This window comes from Scardinius erythrophthalmus (assembly GCF_964197995.2).
Source record: "Scardinius erythrophthalmus genome assembly, chromosome: 7".
Taxonomy (NCBI): domain Eukaryota; kingdom Metazoa; phylum Chordata; class Actinopteri; order Cypriniformes; family Leuciscidae; genus Scardinius; species Scardinius erythrophthalmus.
Genome location: NC_138227.1, coordinates 7,832,577 through 7,851,824, shown reverse-complemented (window position 1 = coordinate 7,851,824; position 19,248 = coordinate 7,832,577). Strand labels below are relative to the sequence as shown.

The 19,248-nt window shown below is 37.7% G+C and overlaps 2 protein-coding genes across 3 annotated transcripts; one reads left to right on the top strand and one right to left on the bottom strand.

The window, feature by feature from the left end:
- The first annotated feature begins 158 nt into the window (after nucleotides 1–158).
- Nucleotides 159–7,348, top strand: lrrc51 (leucine rich repeat containing 51). The gene is made up of 4 exons (XM_081369947.1): nucleotides 159–258; nucleotides 1,939–2,144; nucleotides 2,247–2,395; nucleotides 6,987–7,348. The coding sequence occupies exons 1-4, from the start codon at nucleotides 207–209 to the stop codon at nucleotides 7,123–7,125; spliced, it is 546 nt and encodes a 181-aa protein (XP_081226073.1). The 5' UTR covers nucleotides 159–206; the 3' UTR covers nucleotides 7,126–7,348.
- A 1,374-nt stretch (nucleotides 7,349–8,722) lies between these two features.
- lamtor1 (late endosomal/lysosomal adaptor, MAPK and MTOR activator 1) lies at nucleotides 8,723–19,248 on the bottom strand. Of its 2 annotated transcripts, none has more exons than XM_081371698.1 (5): nucleotides 19,017–19,248; nucleotides 16,363–16,508; nucleotides 15,785–15,862; nucleotides 12,953–13,076; nucleotides 8,723–9,392 (listed from the first exon to the last, which is right to left on the bottom strand). In XM_081371698.1, exons 1-5 carry the CDS (start codon nucleotides 19,056–19,058, stop codon nucleotides 9,300–9,302), a joined length of 483 nt encoding a protein of 160 aa, XP_081227824.1. In that variant the 5' UTR covers nucleotides 19,059–19,248; the 3' UTR covers nucleotides 8,723–9,299. The 2 variants fall into 2 exon arrangements, with proteins under 2 accessions (XP_081227824.1, XP_081227825.1); XM_081371699.1 differs by having other exon boundaries at nucleotides 16,363–16,505; nucleotides 19,017–19,188.

Genomic DNA, 19,248 nt, shown 5'->3' with positions numbered 1-19,248 from the left:
CCTAACTTTCTATGGTTAAAGAACACCTAAAATCATGACTATGGTGACGACAATTTAGAAAATCCATCGTTTATTATGTGGTTAAATTTTAATTGTCACTCTATGCACTTACGTTAAACTTCGTTTCAAGATCAGTGTTTGTACTCTTCCATCTGATTGGAATTTGTAGGTTTTGATCTTGTTTTCTGAAGCCTGGGGGTTTGAACATGTTTGGATCTCCAGTGGACTTTTCTTTTAAGGAGCTCAACACAATTCCAGGTGTGTTTCTACAGTGCATACTTTTATATGTGTTGGAAAGTTTTGCTTACATCACACTTCTTCTTCTTAATTTGTAGGTCAGAATTCATTTTCTGCTGTTTCAACATTAGAAAACGCATTTTATTTCCCGAAATGGGCCACATTTTCGAGTGAAACAAAATAGAACAGAAACAGAATAGAATGCTTTAACGAGTCCTTCCTTTGAGTCGGATCTTTCCAATGAATCGGTTCATCTGGTTCACAGAATCGGTCCGAGCGGTTTTGACGGATGGTGGGAAAACTTACATTAAGACACACATTAAAAACAGATTAGTTTAAATATATATGTATATAATTTTACATTAGCCTATAATATTACATACATATATATTCTATATAGAACATTACAAAGGATTTATATTTCATATAAATGCTGTTCTTTTGAACTTTCTATTCATCAAAGAATCACGAGGGGAAAAAAAGTGAACACTTTTCTTTTAACATTAATCAGAATGTTACTTGAGCATCAAATCATCATCTGAATGATGCTGTTTGGATTAGAAATGCAAAAAATATCAGTAAATATATCGGTAAAAGAAGCACTTAGAAGGTTGTGGTTTAAAAATAAGCATTCTGACATAAACACTCTGTCAGCTACACTGTTTACTTCTGAATATTATATTGTATTCACGGACATTTGTAATAACCTATTCACAAACTATTTGCTCTAGCGTAGCGTTTTCTCGGAGTTCACTGTGTAGCTGTCACTGAATCGTGTAGTTCAGTTTTCCACATTTATTGTATGTCATTATGTCAGTATCAGTATTTGCTTTCTACCATGCACAAATAAAAATGTCACCGAACTTTTGCTGTGTAATTGTAGCAATGAGCACTCAAACACACCAAACCAACAATTACTAAAAACACACACAAAAACCAACACTTTGCACTGCTCCCTGAATCGACGCGCTTATTCATTTGTGGATGTTAACTGAATCTGTAAGTCAGCTATGCTGTTCACTTCTGAATATTATATTTCATTCTGGTGCGCTTAACGTTATCGCTACTGTAATAGTAGCCTATGCTATTCACCAACTAAACATATCCTTTTCAATGCGTTCACAGTCTCTTTCACGGGCATCATTTGTAGTTGCCTATTCACAAACTGTTTGCTCAAGCATAGCGTTTTCTCAAGAGTTCACTGTGTGCTTTCTACCATGCACAAATAAAAATGTCACTGAACTTTTGCTGTGTAATTGTAGCAATGAGCACTCAAATACACCAAACCAACAATTACTAAAAACACACACAAAAACTGATTTTGCACGGGCACTTTGCACTAGTATTAGAATGATTTCTGAAGAATCACGTGACACTGGAGTAATGATGCTGAAAATACAGCTTTGATCACATAATTTACATTTTAAATGTATTCAAATAGAAAACAGTTATTTTAAATTGTAATAATATTTCACAATATTACTGTTTTTGGATCAAATAAATGCAGCCTTGGGGAGCAGAAGAGACTTCTTTCAAAAAACATTGTATGGAAATGTGATTTAAAGTAATTTATTACATTTCTCCTCTGAAAGAACATACACAAATTATTATCAGTCTGTATCAATTTGTACAATTATTGGGAGCATTGCTTTTCCTCTAAAGCACTATTAACTTTCTTTCTTTCCATCCCCTTTTCTTCAGACATTCTTTCTGATGTGCCGAATCCAGGCGCTCTTCGGCTAAAGCGCGACTCGGAGCGGAAGTTCCTCAGCCAGACGCTCAGACTCAACAACAACTTAATCTCAGACTTGTCGGGTCTGACGGACACAATCTCTGCTCTGTTTGCTGAGCCGAACCGTCTGGCCTGGCTCGACCTCTCCTTCAATGAGATTGAACACATCGACCCAGTACGCACTTCTCCACCTGTGTCTAGCAGAACAGTTTGTGTTTAGATTATGTACTATACTAGAGGATCAACACTGACATGTCAATCTCTCTCTTTCCGTCAGGTCCTCACTCAACTTAAAGAGTTACGTTTGTTGTATCTCCATGGAAATCGTATTTGTAAGTTGTCAGAAGTGGATAAACTTGCTGTGCTGCCGTCCCTCCATACCATCACTCTGCACGGCAACCCCATAGTGACCGAGCCTGACTACAGGTATGGTTGAAGGTCCAAGGGCAGTTAGATACACAATCAGGGCCTAAAACTAACTTTTTGCTGCATCTGCCAATGGCCGGTGACTTTGTATCAGCCATTGGCAGGTGTGGCAAAAAGAAAATGTACCATCTGGGCTTTTTTTTTTTTTTTTAACAGGTTACAAACTGGTTTGTAAAAACAGGCAGTAATGACACCAAAATTTTAGACACCTGTGCAAATTCACAATTCTCTACTCCAATTCTGAGCTAAAACTACTAGCCTAACTAATATAAATTAAAACATTATTAAAGACAAGTTAACAGTCAGTAATAAAATAAGAACAAATAATCATATTACAAGCATAAGCAAAAATAAACACAATATAGTAAAGATACAAATGAAATAAACAGTGCTTTTCAGGTTTTTCAGGTAGGTCTAACAGTAGTTTTCAGCGACAGAAATGTAATAAAGTAAGCAAATGTAAAATAACACTGTATAGGCTAGTCTTCACTGCATAAATTTAGCATCCTTATTAATGAATGCTTATTAAAGTTACAAAGGTTATTCAGTCAAGAACAGTGAGTGATTTTTCTTTGTCCAACATTAAACACACAGCAGCAGGAATATTAGGCTACTGTCACTTTAAGAGCGAATGCACAGATCTAATATACGGATACACTTGCATTTACTTTTTCAACTGTTTGTGTTCACTTAAGACATAACCGACTATGTTTACTAGTATACTCGCTATTTTTTTTATATCATTTTGTCGTTCACATTTGTTAACTTTCATGCATTGTTAGAATTCCTAAAACTTTAAATATTCAAGCCCAAGAAGACGCGAAAGGAGCTCATTTCGTTACTCACGCGCTGCACTGTGTGGAAAGTTTTGTGTGCGCACCCATCCGAACTAAACTGTGCTCTCTTTCATGTCTTCTTGCACTTGAGTGGACAATTTCACACAAAACGATATAAAAAAAATAGAGTATACGAGTATACTAGTAGACATAGTTGGTTATGTCTTAAGTGAACACAAACAGTTGAAAAAGTAAATGCAAGTGTATCCGTATATTAGATCCGTGCATTCGCTATTCAAGAGCGAATATACACCCTAATATTCCTGCTGCTGTGTGTTTTTAATGTTGGACAAAGAAAAATCACTCCCTGCTCTTGACTGAATAACCTTTGTAACTTTAATAAGCATTCATTAATAAGGATGCTAAATTTATGCAGTGAAGACTAGCCTATACAGTGTTATTTTACATTTGCTTACTTTATTACATTTCTGTCGCTGAAAACTACTGTTAGACCTACCTGAAAAACCTGAAAAGCACTGTTTATTTCATTTGTATCTTTACTATATTGGGCGGCAGTGGCTCATTGGTTCATGTAGGTTGTCTACAAACCGGAAGGTTGGTGTTCTATCCCCGTTTCCACCTGACCAAGTGTCGAGGTGTCCATGAGCAAGACACCTAACCCCAGCTGCTCCCGACGAGCTGGATGGCGCCTTGCATGGCTGACACCGCCGTCGGTGTATGAATGAGTGAATGAATGGGTGAATGTGAGGCTATATGTAAAGCGCTTTGGTGGCCATAGGTCTGTGAAAGCACTATATAAATGCAGTCCATTTACCATACTCGCCAATGCTTTCTTTTACTCGCATTTGGCAAGTGTTCATTTTAGGCCCTGTGCACAATTCAGGGAGCAGAAGAGTTTCCAAAGGTTTTTGGAAAAGTTTTTTCAGTTTCCATTTTTCACCCTTAAGTCGTTCCAGATCTGTTTGACTTTTGTTCTGTGCAACTCAAAAGTTCAAAAGAAAGCAAGCCGCATGTCATGACTGATGGCGAGTTAATAACAGAACTAAACTTTTTGCCTCAGTACAGTGTTCATGCAGTAAACACATCTTGCCGTATCTGAACTCTGTGATTTTCCCCTGTGGATCTCTGTACAACAGGTGCTGAAACTGCGGTTAGGATCCAGTTACAAACCTCTGCACAGCAACAGTAATCACATATAGTTCTGATACACACGCGGCAGGTGCATGTGTTAAGACCTTTCCCAGCCCATGGCCTATAATCAAGGACAGGTCGAGGTCTGGTCTCACCACACAATCAAATAGAAAGAAATAAGACCATATATTTTGCACAACAAAGCCTATTTTATGCACCTTCAAGAGTTTTTGCATTAGACGTATGTAACGTCAAGCACATTTCCCCCCTAAATTCTCATTACAAAGCCTATTAATGCGAAAACAAATTATTTATTCATCATGGATTTATTTGTTGTTCTTCCATTAATTAATGAAAAATGTAATTAAAAACAAGGGTTATGAAACTGTTAAAATCTTGCTTTTGGGGTCAAATTCGTGGGGCCGTGGTGTAGTTTGTTTATAGCCTACCTTTAGCTTTTTACATCAGGCGACTGCATTTAAGCTTCAAAATTCATAAAAGTTGTGCTCATCTGTGATAATTATCTTGATGGACAAAACATGAAAGTATCAAACTTTTGTTGATCACAGAGCTTGTTTTTAGCGATAATCCAACAGCCTATGGGAAAATCCTATGGGTTTTTGTCGAGGGAACCAGCGTGATGCAAACTATTGATTGGCCTACAAAGTGACATCATCGAGCAATAAGTTGCTGGATGCAGTTCACTTAACGGCCACCGGTGTCACTAATAACAAGGGATTTGTTCATACACAATCTGAATTCTACACACACACCCTTTAACAAAGGTAGTTAAAGGGTTAGTTCACCCAAAAATCCCCTCACCCTCATGTGGTTCCAACCCCTTAAGACCTTTGTTCATCTTCAGAACACAAATTAATATATTTTTGATGAAATCTGAGAGCTGTCTCACTCCTTCATAGGCTGCAAGGTAATTGATATCTGCCATCCCAGAAAAGTTAGTGAAGACATTGTTAAAATAGTCCAAGTGACTACAGTGGCTCAACCTTAAGTTTATCAAGCGATGAGAATACTTTTTGTACGCAAAAACAAACAAAAATGACAACTTTATTCAACTCTTCATTTTCTTCTGTGTGTACCTCTGAGTGAGTTCACGTAGTGTAACAGCGCAGCGCTTCTGGGTTGTATGTCAGAACGTAGGCTCACTATTGGCCAGCATCACACACATGACCAGTGTCGGCCAATAGTGAGCCTACGTTCTGACGTACAACCCAGAAGCGCTGCGCTGTTACACTACGTGAACTCACTCAGAGGTACACACAGAAGAAAATGAAGAGTTGAATAAAGTTGTCATTTTTGTTTGTTTTTGCGTACAAAAAAAGTATTCTCATCGCTTGATAAACTTAAAGGGATAGTTCAGGATTTTAGACATGAATCTCTATAGCTTCCCCATAAGCAGTGTGGTGCATTGACCATGACTTACCCCCGACAGCGTCCTGTGAGCCGAGCTCCGGTCCAGTTTTGGTCAAGATGAAATTAGTCCGGCAAGTTTGCTGGGGTCACGGCAATAAAGCTTTTTTCTTCTCAAATCAATATGTGTTCAAAAGAGTGATATATTTGCGTCACTAAAACGTTGTCTATGGAGAGGTCAGACCTCGTAATGGCTTGGCACTATTTTCTTCCCCTGTCATATCACTGCGCGCTGCCGCTACCTACAGCCAGCTGCGAGCCGCGCACGTGTCACTTTGTTTACAGCTCGTAAAGAGAACGATAGTCGCCTCAGAGCAACATCTGCCACAGGAAATCTTTGAAATGTGTGAGGAGAAAGCGCCACATCTTTGTTTGTACAGTCCGGATAGTCACAAGTCCGCACCATTTTCTACAAAGCTTGTACAAACTGATCGCTCTTGGTGAGTAGCTATGTTAGCTCGTTCGTGTAGCTGTTCTGAGCACGTAAACACTGCTGTAAACACTGCCGAACAACTGAAAAAGTGGTGTGCGCCTGCGCAGCTCGCAGCTGGCTGTAGGTAGCGGCAGCGCGCAGTGATATGACAGGGGAGAAAATAGTGCCAAGCCATTACGAGGTCTGACCTCTCCATAGACAACGTTTTAGTGACGCAAATATATCACTCTTTTGAACACATATTGATTTGAGAAGAAAAAAGCTTTATTGCCGTGACCCCAGCAATCTTGCCGGACTAATTTCATCTTGACCAAAACTGGACCGGAGCTCGGCTCACAGGACGCTGTCGGGGGTAAGTCATGGTCAATGCACCACACTGCTTATGGGGAAGCTATAGAGATTCATGTCTAAAATCCTGAACTATCCCTTTAAGGTTGAGCCACTGTAGTCACTTGGACTATTTTAACGATGTCTTCACTAACTTTTCTGGGATGGCAGATATCAATTACCTTGCAGCCTATGAAGGAGTGAGACAGCTCTCAGATTTCATCAAAAATATCTTAATTTGTGTTCCTAAGATGAACGAAATGGAACAACATGAGGGCGAGTAATTACTGACAGAATTTTCATTTTTGGGTGAACTAACTAACCCTTTAACAAACAGGACCTTATTGTAAAGTGTTACCAATTTCTCTGTTATGAAGTGTTGAATTGCTCAGAATTGTGTATAAAATCACAGACAAATGTTCTGTATTCGAGGTATGATTATTCCACTAAGTTGCTTTTCTCCCTCTCTTTCCAGGGCACATTTGATCGCCACCCTTCCTCATGTGAAGATGATTGATTTCAGTGCAGTGACCAAACAAGAGCGAGAGTTGACTTCAGTTTGGCATAGGAGGAGAAACCCGCGCAAATCCATGAGTCAAAGCAAAGTGGACTGAGCCTTCCTCACCCGACACCCTGTCATGTTACAGATGGCTTGGCTTTATGTCTAATAAACGTTAATGTTTATTAGCAACGGTTTGATCTACCACAGTTAAGTTGCCTTTACTATAACCTCATCCAAAACCGTATAATAGTTGCAGGGCTGGAGTTACTTTAGTCACCTCGAGTGTTTCTTCATTAGCTGTTGATGAAGCCACATGGGTAAGTGGTGAAACATCTTAAGCAACAGAGTAACGTCCACTAAAGCAATCTAGAAGTGTTGCATGCAAGACAATGAATGAACAAAATATTCTCATTGTACTCGCCACTAATGTATGTCTGCACATTCAATAAAATAAAATAATACTTTACAATTTTGAAAGTCTTTAATGCATAATTTCATTCAACAAAACAGTATTAACAGAATATTGAGATTAAATTTTTGGTACTAGCCTAAGAAACGAGATCTCTGTAAATCAGGTAGTATTCCACATTTAGGATAACAAACAAACTTGAACACTTATTAGTTCACTGCAACAAAAAAACAAAACAAAAAACCCCATCTTGAGTCTTGCAGCGTATTTTATCCCTTTAAAAATCTCAAAGAAAGAGAAATGCGCCTTGTGACGATCTAGAGAGCCAATGGTGCCACACGGTCTGTATGCGTGCAAAAATACATAAAATCAAAAATAAATAATTACACAAACATACTGTGTGGCATTTCAAACTCGGTCAGGAAAGAGGGGCAGTTCACTAGTGCTTTCCTCGTCTTTCGGCACAACAGAAGAAAAAAAAATAGTTTGACTATGTTAAAGCAACTTCATAATATATTTTTAACTGTTTTTATTACATTAAAAGTGGAACAGGCAAGGTAAAAGTGTCCCTGTTTGCTTAGCTAAAAACAAGCCACTGATCGAGAAGCCTTACAACTAAGGCATAATACAGCCAGGGGGCGCCGTACAGCGTTTACGCTTCCCGCTAATCATTCTTCTTGAATCATTTTACACTTTGTACATTAAAGGCATTGACACAAAAACTTCCTTTACAAACTGCCGTTCGAACCACCGCCTCATCCAAAACTCTCTGATTTTTACAGTATGTTTACTTGTTAGACAGGCCTCACTGCCCTGGCTCGGTTTAATCAGCGTCTGTGTTTTCCGATATGACTGCCTGACAGTAAAAGAAACCCTTTCCCTCCAGTTACAGCAGAGCCGCTTTAAAGGATTCAAAATGAACCGCAAATGAACCAATAGTTTTGATATGACATGGCGCGGCACGTCACTTGTTCCGTTAGCCTATATTTACACTCCGCCACGACATGGCAAATGAAGAAAATGATGCCGACTAGTTAAAAACTCGAATTAACAAGGTCTAAAGTTGCAGGACATCCCATACTTTGAGTAGGTAACAGTAATAGACTCGAATCTAAACCAGCCGGGAATCAATTTGATTGACTTTCAAGCAGATCATTCACACACAACAAGAGAGTTCTGCTTCCAATGAAGAATTAACACAAAAAAAGTAAAAGGGTTACGTGTGTTACTCTGGTTAGACAGAGGTATTATTTATGCATGTTGCCCATTCATCAGCATCCCAATCCTGAAACACAGTGCATACATTTAATGGGATTTAATTAGGAATAATGAACTCTAAACCACAGTGATTCCAGGCGAATGAATGAATTACGTGCAGAACAATGTGTGTAAAGACGACCCCGCCGAACTGAGTAAAACTAGTACAGGTATAAATGTGAAGACTGGAGTCTCAGTTTAACAATGTCTAACCAACTGAAAATCCAACAGAAAAAACAACAACAAGAACAAATAAAACTAAAATATGCAATCGTAGCAGCTTGACACGACTGTCGAATTTGACATTTTTGTTGTAAAAGGTTTGATTAATGCATGAACACACACCTGAAGATCTACCGTAACTGATCAAGTGCAACTCGTCACAGAAACCGCTGGGATCAGACGGTTTTCCCCTCTCGGATCTGTTCTGTGGTCTCGGGTGACGGATTTACACAAAGAGCTCTGGTTGGGGTGAATTATGTTTATCTGCAGGACATTCAGAGAACAAAGACATGGGCGTCTGCATATCAAGAAGTTTGGAAGGAGAACAGAGGAGTGAAAAGGGCCAGAAAGAGAGAGAGAAACAGAGATTGTGGAGAGGACAGGGTCCATTCTTTGAATCATGGTATAGCAAACTGCACCACCAGCTCTTCCTTGGCATCTACTTTGATTTGTGAGATGGCGCTGTAGGCGTACGCAGCGATCTTAGAGACCTGAGGAGGAAAGAGCACAATGAATCAAACAAAACACTGTCCAGTGAATTCTAGTGCATTAATGTGCAATTAATGTTCTTAAATTCTTAATTTATATACAGTACTGTGCAAAAGTCTTAGGCATGTTAATATCCCCTGAGTTAATATATAAAACTGAGACAGACTAAATCCAGAAGAACTGCGGGAACGTCTCCAAGACGCTTGAAGAAACCTTCCTGCAAAGCTCCCTGAAAAACGATGCGCAAGTGTACCTGGACAAAAGCCGTTTAAAACGAAAGGTTCGTTACACCATATATTGATTTGAATTAGTTAATAGAAGTTAAATCATAAATAATTTCAATTTATGATTTTATTTTTTAAAGTATTCTCACTTTACAGCATTTTAACAAGTGCCAGTACTTTTCACAGTCCTGTAGCTTTGCAGGAAGGTTTCTTCAAGCGTCTTGGAGACGTTCCCGCAGTTCTTCTGGATTTAGTCTGTCTCAGTTTTTTCTGTTTCTTCATGTAATCACAGACGGACTCGATGATGGTGAGATCAGATCATCCTGGCTGTTGTCAGACTCCTTGTGCATACACAAATCTCACTGGATTATTACAATTAATGGCAAAAAGAATGTTTGGAAATGTAAACTGATATTTCCTACTGACACACTACAGCAAAAGATATAAATAACTGACTTAAGGCGAGACACTAAAGGTGAATAGGGTAAAATTGTTAACTTACAGATATCACCATCAAACTTTACCAGTTGATTACTCACATGAATAGGAGAAAAAAATGCATTGCAAGTTTTTTGTAATTTTATTTTTAAATATGCTAATGAGGCTATATCTAATTAAATATGTGTTAATTTGCATATATTTTGAAGTGACAAATCTGACCATTGAAAAAAAACAAGGTTCAAAATTATTTTTGCATTTTGTTGATATATTTAATGAAAAGACATGTTCAGAGGGGATTATGAATATCCCCTTTTGTTACCCTGTAAATCAGAAAATACTGGCAATAGCCTTAAAAAATGATTTCCGCCCTGATGAAGGCTAGCAGCCGCAACGCGTAGGTGTAGGCCTACTTTTGCTTCTCACCATAACAATTTTAAAAGTTATAGCCATGAAGAAATAAAGGCTTTTTAAAGTTTTTTCACCAATTCGAGTGCCTTGGACTTTTTCTAATATCTTTAATCATCCCACGCAACCAAAGAGCACCGAGACTTCATACCCCATGCAGCACTTCACGCATTTATTGTTTTGATGATTTCCGCCCTATTTTTTGGCATAAAATGTCATAAATCAGGCCAAGAATGATATTTCAACAAATCCCTCTGAACAAACCTTCACAATATAGTTAGGAATACGACTGTAAAGTTTGGTGTATGTAGGTGCTACAGAAGTGGAAAATCCTCACTAGGAGTGCAAGAAAAAACTCATTTTGAGAAAACGGCCTTTAAAGATTTTTATGGCAAAATTCCACTAATTTCTATTGAAAGCCATGAATTGCAGACAAAATATGCTTTAGGTCCAAGTAAAATCCATCTATCACACTGTTTAACATCCAAAACTCATTATTACTTCATCCATCACTGATCATAACATCCAAAACAACACATCAACAGTCCATCACACAGGTGGAATGGAAAAACTATATACCGGTATCACAGTCCCTCAGGAAGAACATATTTAGCTGTCAGTGGAGCTGCTGTACCCTCTCCTAGGAGAACTTCCAGCTTCTTTTCTGGTGCTAACTTTGGGAAGTTTTATTCTTTTGGCTATTTGTCCAAGGTGTAAATCACTTCGTGATGATACTTTTTCCCAGTGGAGGAAGTGCATCTCTGTCTGACCCAGTTAGTGGTCACTGAGCCTGTATTTAGTCAGGATCCCTCTCTTCTTCTCTGACAGTGTGCAGATACTCTATCAAATAACAATTTAGTCTACTTTGTTTGCTTTCTCCAATGTTCTAAATATTGATATTTTGAATGATTCATAATTAGTTTTGTCCTGTTGAGTTGTTTTGAACCAGTGCTGAAGGGAGCCTGGTTGGTTAGCTTCACCATCAGCTGACGAGGGACTGTTTTCAGGATTTGGCTCGTGGGTTTTGAGTGCTTTGAAATGTAATGTGTCTTTATGACTTACATTTAGATGTGTTCAAAATGTTACAGCTTGTTCGTAACGCATCGACACCAACACACTATGTCAGGGTTCTCATTGCGCGGCTCGCGAGCCTCGTGCGGCCCGCCAATAAGCTTTAATTTGTGGCTCGCATGGCTGTAAAAAATACGCCGATATCATGCAGCCAGTCACTACAGATATTTCTTAAAAACATTAAAAATAAGTAGGGCTATAACATAATACATAACCCATTACAAACTCAAAGTGTCAGCTATATTACAAATAATTTCGATCGGATTAAAAGAGGTAGTTTATCGAGAGAACATGTAAATACTTGGTATTTAAAAACATGTAGAACCGAAACTGAAAGGACGACGTATGGCTCTCTCCTACTGATTTTGTCCTATCAGTGCGGCTCTCATAAAAAAATTGTGAAGACCCATATGGCATTTCATCATCTTTTGTCTTTGTTTTGTAATCCCTTGTCTTCTAGCTAATGACAACTGTGTTCGGCTTCTCTGAGAGAATTTTACACGCATATCTTTCGACATTTTGAACTACCGCGGAAATGTCAGAGCGCGTCACGTGATGATTCTGGACGAATCACGTTGTCAGAAATTGGCATCAGCCAATGAGATTGCGCATTTCGAGTTAAATCGCCTGTTTTACTTGCATGATTGGTTGCTGATAGAGAGGAAATGACCATATTTGGATCCGACAGCATTGTACAGAAAAGAGAGAGCTTTCCAACGGTGTATTTTATGATGGGGTAGAGACAGCGATCGCGGAGCAGCGGGATGATTTAGAACGCCAACTTTTGTTGAATTTAGGCGAAATCTGCACACTCAAACAGACAAAGTGTAGTAAAATAAATACCTAAATGTGTATTTTGGGCTTTTTTTCAGCACAAGTCTGAAAGAATACATGTTATTGAAGACAAATAACCCAAAATCTCAAAATTGACCAGTGAAAAAAAAAACGATGTTTTTGCCTGCCGTGTCTCGCCTTAAAACCAATTTTAACATGTACTGTGTATAAATACAGTAGTGTGACCCCGTATGGTCATGAAGAGTTATATTCAGCAAGGATGCATTACATTGATAAAAATTGACATTTCTAATGTTACTAAAGATTTCTATTTCAAATAACTGCTGTTCTTTTAAGTCATCAGAGAGTCCTGAACAAAAACATATTACCGTTTCCACAAAAATAGAAAACTGATTTCAACATTATTGATAATAAGAAATGTTTCTTAAACAGCGAATCAGCATATTAGACTGATTTATGAAGGATCATGTGACACTGAAGTGCCTCCCAAGGAATGTCTTTGCAATATTTGTATACGCCTCCACTCCAGTTGCATAAACCGCTACGACTAGCCTTACAACAAGTTAAGCATCCATATTTTTTCTTTTATGTCGTGTCATAGGGTGATTTAATGAGGTGAAGCTGACCTGCTGTACGTCTGCGTAGGGCACCAGGTCAGCGGCGAGCACCTGGTGGGGTTGGCTGGTCAGTGACGGGAGAGGAACCGGCTTCTTCTGAGACAGCGTTCTGCTCAACACCTCCAGCTTGGTGCTTTAACACAAACACACATCATTCAGCTCGATACACACATTTAAAAATGCAATACACAGGAAACTTTAACAAATGGTGAACAGTAATAGAACTTTGCCTTGTTAAAGGGTTAGTTCACCCAAAAAGGAAAATTCTGTCATTAATTTCTCACCCTCATGTCCTTCCAAACCCGTAAGACTTTCGTTCATCTTCATGAACACAAATGAAGATCTTGTTGATGAAATCTGAGAGCTTTCTGTCCCTCCATTGACAGCTACACAACTGGCACTTTCAAGCCTCAGAAAGGTAAAGACATCTTTAAAGTAATCCACGTGACTACAAGGGTTTAACGTTCATTTTATGAAGCAGCACGAGTGCTTTGTTTGTGCAAAAAAAACATTATTTACCACTTTATTTACAAAATTTTAATCTCCAACGCGCATTCACGAGAGAACCACGACACATACAGGTTCAGGGTCAGAAAGCTCTCAGATTTCATCAAAAATAATATCTTCATTTGTGTTCTGAAGATGAACGTAAGTTTTACAGCTTTGATTCGACATAATGAAGAGTAATTAATGACAGAGTTTTCATTTTTGGGAGAACTAACCCTGTAATTCATTTAAATTTGAACCTAAAATACTGATGATGTTAAACCTGTTAAGCTGCAACGCCACTTTTGAAAAATCCCCAGAAATGACATACCCAAACTAAAACAGATACAGTTCATGAACCCTTTGTACTAAAAGCACAAGTATGATCTCGTTTGAAAGCTGACACCTGGCAGTTTATTGTAAATGTAGAATTAATTATTGTCGTAATGACAAAAAATGTTATAAATAGCTTCAAAGTTTTGTAAAGTTATTAGAAATTATTTTTTATGAAACATCCTCATGAAAATAAAATTGAAATTGGCACTGGAGCAATCTAGAAATGCACTACAGCTAAAGCCACATGTCTAAACATTTTATGTTTAAAATCTGAAGATAATAAGCCCAAAACTCTGTATTTAGTTAAATGTTTTTCAAGACCATGTCATGTGACTAACAGTTAGGGCTAGCTAGCATGTTAGCTTAGCACACCATCAATACACGACAATATATGAGATTAAAACCATATTTATGCTCAAAACGTACTTTATAACTCAAGCCGAATGTTTTAAATAATCTTCTGTGATCTAATTTAGCTTCAGATAAAAAAAACAGACAGAAAATATATTATTTGATAGTATTATGCACAATGATGAAGTCTATATAGATTAGCATTACATTATAAATATAATCTATTATTATAAAAATACCTGGCATGGCTTGAAGAACACAGGCAAATCAGATATCATTGCAATCATGTTTATTGTCTTCAAAACATCTTTTATCTGCATGATTACAGCCGATCTCTGTTAGCTGTGTGTGTGTTCGAGGCTTCCTGGAATGTCACATGATCATGGCTCTTCTTCATGTGCCATATATGGACTATATTACTGTGCATATAGCGCCCTCAGGCTATTGGTATGAATTGAAAACACTGTGAATTAGAATACCAAACGCTCATAAAGATCACATTGACGCATTTGGGTATAAATTCAATAAATATTATTCCTGTCTATAGAAATATGATGTGAATCTAAAAGAATCTATCAATATTTCTCCAAATCTGCACATTTTTGAGCTAAAGCCCTGAGGGACGTTGTTTTGTGTATCGCTGTCATGACGACAGCACAGAGTTTTTTATGAATGGGAGCGGCTGACGCGCATAATTCATATTAAAAGGTATCGACTCATTTTTTCATTTCATAACTCCTGACACAAATTAAGACATAACTGTCACTATGAGTTTCTCAGAATACAATAGTGGTCAAATACTGAAACTTGAGTCTTATATCTTTTTAATGATGTATAGTTTGTCAAGTCATAACATTAAATCTGATAGTAATTTTGAATTAAATAAATAAAAAACGCTTCAGTGCGCCGACGCACTGGTGAAGCTTAACAGGTTAAGAAAGTTGGTTACACTTTATTTCGATGGTCCACTTTAGATTTTCTACTAACTATAAATACCTTAGTTTGCAACTACATGTCAACTAACTCAGAGTATTAGTAGACTGTTAGGGTTCGAGTTAGAAGGATAAGTTGACATGTACTTGCAAAGTTACTTAAATAGTCAGTTACTTATAGTCACTGATAATCTGTTGTGGGAACAATAAATTAAAGTGTTAGCAGATATTAAGCAGACGGTCTACTAATACTCTAATGACTGCATGTACCTGCAAAGTTACTTATCGTTAATAAAATGTCTAAAGTGGACATTTGAAATAAGGTTTTACCAAAAAAGATGTTCCACATCTAGCGCCGCATGGTTATTTAGGTAACAAACCAACTTGAACACGGTTAGTACACCGTAATAGAAAACAAAAAGAAACCATCTTGCGTATTTTATCCCTATAAAAACCTAAAAGAAAGAGAAGCGAAGATCTACAGGGTGGGCCATTTATATGGATACACAGTAATAACATGGGAATGGTTGGTGATATTAAAGTCCTGTTTGTGGCACATTAGTATGGCCACCATGGTCACCATCCATCTTGAGGAGTTTGCCCCCTCACATATACTAATGTGCCACAAACAGGACTTTAATATCACCAACCATTCTCATGTTATTACGGTGTATCCATATAAATGGCCCACCCTGTATAATCTGCTATATATGGCATTTCAGAAGAGCAAACACACCTGTACTGTCTAGCTTTGTCCATGTATTCATGCTGCTCCATGCCTTGAGAATCCACAGCCGACACGTCAATTATGTTCCTGCCCAAGAGAAAAAGAAAAGGTTTTCATCCACCAACAGCCCTAAATGCAGAAAACTGTGCACTGCAAAAAAAATGCTCTTCTTACTTAGTATTTTTGTCTTGTTTCCAGTACAAATATCTAAAAATTCTTAAATCAAGATGCATTTACTAAAGTAGTAAAAGGCCATAATATATTAGGTCTTGTTTTCTAGAGAAATAAATCAAAATTAAGTGAGTTATTGCTTAAAAAAGCAAAATGATCTGCCATTGGGGTGAGAAAAATAATCTTAATTCAAACAGAAACAAGATTATTTTTCTTACCCCATTGGTAGATAATTTTGCTTGTTTTAAGCAACAACTCTAGAAAACAAGACATAATATCTTATGGCCTTTTACTACTTTAGTAAATGCATCTTGATTTCATTTTTTTTATATATATTTGGACTGGAAACAAGACAAAAACATGAAGTAAGAAGAGCAATTTTAGTAGTGTGTGCTAAATAAGGACAGGACTCGTACAGGGCTGTGCGCTGCAGGATGACGGTGAGCAAGGCCTGCTCGTCTGTGCGGTTGGACGTCAGGCTGTCTGCGTTTCGCTCCGAGCCATTGGTGGGTTTTCTGTCCAGGTTTGGGTCAGGAATCAATGGCCTCACCTCGTCATTCTTCTGCACAAAAGAGTCGAGAGGTCAAAAGCATGATCACGGAAAGACACACCAGCACACATCTTTAAGAAGGCAACACTGACCTTAAACAGTGACTGAACAGCTATTTGTCTATGTGATGATAGTAATGTCAGTGACAATATGTGACCCTGGATCACAAAACCAGTCATAAGTCGCACGGGTATATTTGTGGCAATAGCCAACAATACATTGTATGGGCCAAAATTATCGATTTTTCTTTTATACCAAAAATCATTAGGATATTAAGTAAAGATCATGATCCATGAAGATATTTTGTAAATTTCCAACTGTAAATATATAAAACATTTGTTATTGTGAGTGAATGCAGCACAATCTTGAACATAAATGGACAACTTTAAAGGAGATTTTCTCAATGTTTAGATTATTTTGCACTCTCAGATTCCAGATTTTAAAATAGTTGTATCTCGGCCAAATATTGTCCTATCCTAACAAACCATACATCAATGGAAAATTTATTTATTCAGCTTTCAATGTAAAACATACAACTCTCAATTTAAACAAAAATGGCCCATGTGACTGGTTTTGTGGTCCAGGGTCACATATGTGTGCAGCTATTGATTCCAATTAACATTTCAATGATATTTCTGAATCTTACTCCGAAACCTAAATGCTGCAAAGATTTCAAAATAAAGGGATGTTAAACGACATCAAATGCTTTGTAAAAATCAACAACAAAAAATATTAGAAACCCACTGCCTTGAACCACTTCCCTATAATCGAGTGACTGTGTCACTAGTCAGAGGCGGAGCAAGTTTTTACATTTTGGGTTGAAATCAAATTGACTTGACTTTAACCCCAGGTTGCTTCAGGTCGACTGAACGGGTCATAAGTATACTGTAAGTTGCTCTGGATAACAACATCTGCTAAATGACTTCCTCCTCCATATTTCCCAGACTCTGCAACAACTTACAAACTTGCATCACTTGACCCTGCACAGAAGTGATTTACACAAAGAAAGCATTTCCACTGCTTTTTCAAACTGTCAGTGAATCATGTATAAAGAGTACCTGAAACCATACCTGAGTAAAAGTACAGACACCTTACAGCGAAAATGACTCATTACAAGTCACCGATTTCAATACGACTTTAGTAAATGTCTTAAAGTACCTGATTTTAACAATACTTAAGTATTTTACTCATACTGAATGTAGGCTCAAAGTCTGAAACACCTGAGAGACATACCATTGAAAAACAAGAAACTGTTGGTTTGTGAGGAGGAGAGCGATCACATGTTTATTCTCTAAAATCAAAATAAAACACCTCAAAATTGCAATAAATCAAGGTCTAATAAATCTCAGTTAAGCTCAAGTGCTCAAAAAGGGCATACAAATACAATATCCTTCAAAAAGGTCTCTTCCATATGACAGATACATAAAATAATGCGGAGTAAAATTAAATAGTCAAAGCCTACTTGCACTGGACAAGCTGGTTTCGGCCTTATGAAACACCTGTGATTCAGACACTACCTGGTAATGCACTCGCAGTCGTGTAAAGTAGCTTTGTTGACAAGTTTGGGTGAGTCAAGGCGAAACACACATGATCTCGTACCTTCAACGCCCTGTAGATGGTGATATCCCTTCTTTATAGCAGAAATAAACTGCTGCAGAAAAGGTTTGGTGCCATGCTAATGTTTAAGAGCACATATACATATTTAAAAATGTAGTCAAGTAGAGAGTAAAAATGGCTAATATCTTGGATACTCAGTAAAACTACAAAAAGCCAAAAAGATACAGTGACTAATTACATTTACTCAGATACTTTAGACCTCTGATAAAGATCATCTTATAGATTTTGGCCAAAAAAGAGAGTATTTTATGGCTTAATAAGAAGTATAAAAAAATACAGTGTGGTCCAAATGTACAAATCATTTGTAAATAATGTGTTTACTTTTAAACGATTGATTTAATAATATTACAAATTATATTGCAAGGTTACAATATGAGAATTTAGAGAAAATTATAATGAGAATTGATTTGTATTTGGCATTTGTATTAAACTCTTCAAAATCATGAATTTTTCAATGTACTCTATTACATTTTCTCAGTAATTACATATATTTCCAGGCCTGGATTTGAAAGCCCACTGATATCAATATCACACTTTCCATGACATTGGGAACCCTGAATACATAATTTCCTCATTCATGACCACATGTCAGATCCAGGGATCAGATCCACACACACACACACTCAGTTTATGACCTTTCCTATGTCTAATCATCATGGATCCAGCACTGAAGCCAATAACTTTGATTATAAAAACAATCAAATGAAATGAGGCATTAGAGTAAGTTTAGTGTAGTTTTGAAACACACACAAACACAGTATTGGCCTGTTTGCGTAGCCAGACCTACAAACACACACCAGTAATGATAAATGTGTGATGTATGTTATTGTTGCAGGAATACAAACGCCACATTCAGCAGTTTTTATGGCTGTTATATGTGTCTGTTGCTCAGATCTCCTCTACCTGCTCCGACGTCTCGCTGTCGCTGCTGAAACAGCACCCCATGATACACGCTCAGCGGGTTCAGGCTCTCTTCTGTGCGAGTTTCTCGTCTCCTGAGCGGGTTTTATTATTTTGTTCGCTGGCTGTGTAGAGCTTCGATGCAAACGCAGGGACCATCACATGACAGCACTCCCAGCCGTGTCACGTGACTTCCGTTTTCACATAACTACCCTGGCACGTCATTTCCGTGACC

Excerpts from the sequence above, each read along its gene's own strand:
- lrrc51 (XM_081369947.1), top strand. The coding sequence starts at position 207 with ATGTTTGGATCTCCAGTGGACTTTTCTTTTAAGGAGCTCAACACAATT. Across the intron at positions 259-1,938 it reads GGAGCTCAACACAATTCCAG|ACATTCTTTCTGATGTGCCG; the intron begins GTGTGTTTCTAC and ends CCTTTTCTTCAG. Across the intron at positions 2,145-2,246 it reads AGATTGAACACATCGACCCA|GTCCTCACTCAACTTAAAGA; the intron begins GTACGCACTTCT and ends TCTTTCCGTCAG.
- lamtor1 (XM_081371698.1), bottom strand. The coding sequence starts at position 19,058 with ATGGGGTGCTGTTTCAGCAGCGACAGCGAGACGTCGGAGCAG. Across the intron at positions 15,863-16,362 it reads ATCCTGCAGCGCACAGCCCT|GAACATAATTGACGTGTCGG; the intron begins GTACGAGTCCTG and ends TCTCTTGGGCAG. Across the intron at positions 13,077-15,784 it reads GACAAAGCTAGACAGTACAG|CACCAAGCTGGAGGTGTTGA; the intron begins GTGTGTTTGCTC and ends TTTGTGTTAAAG.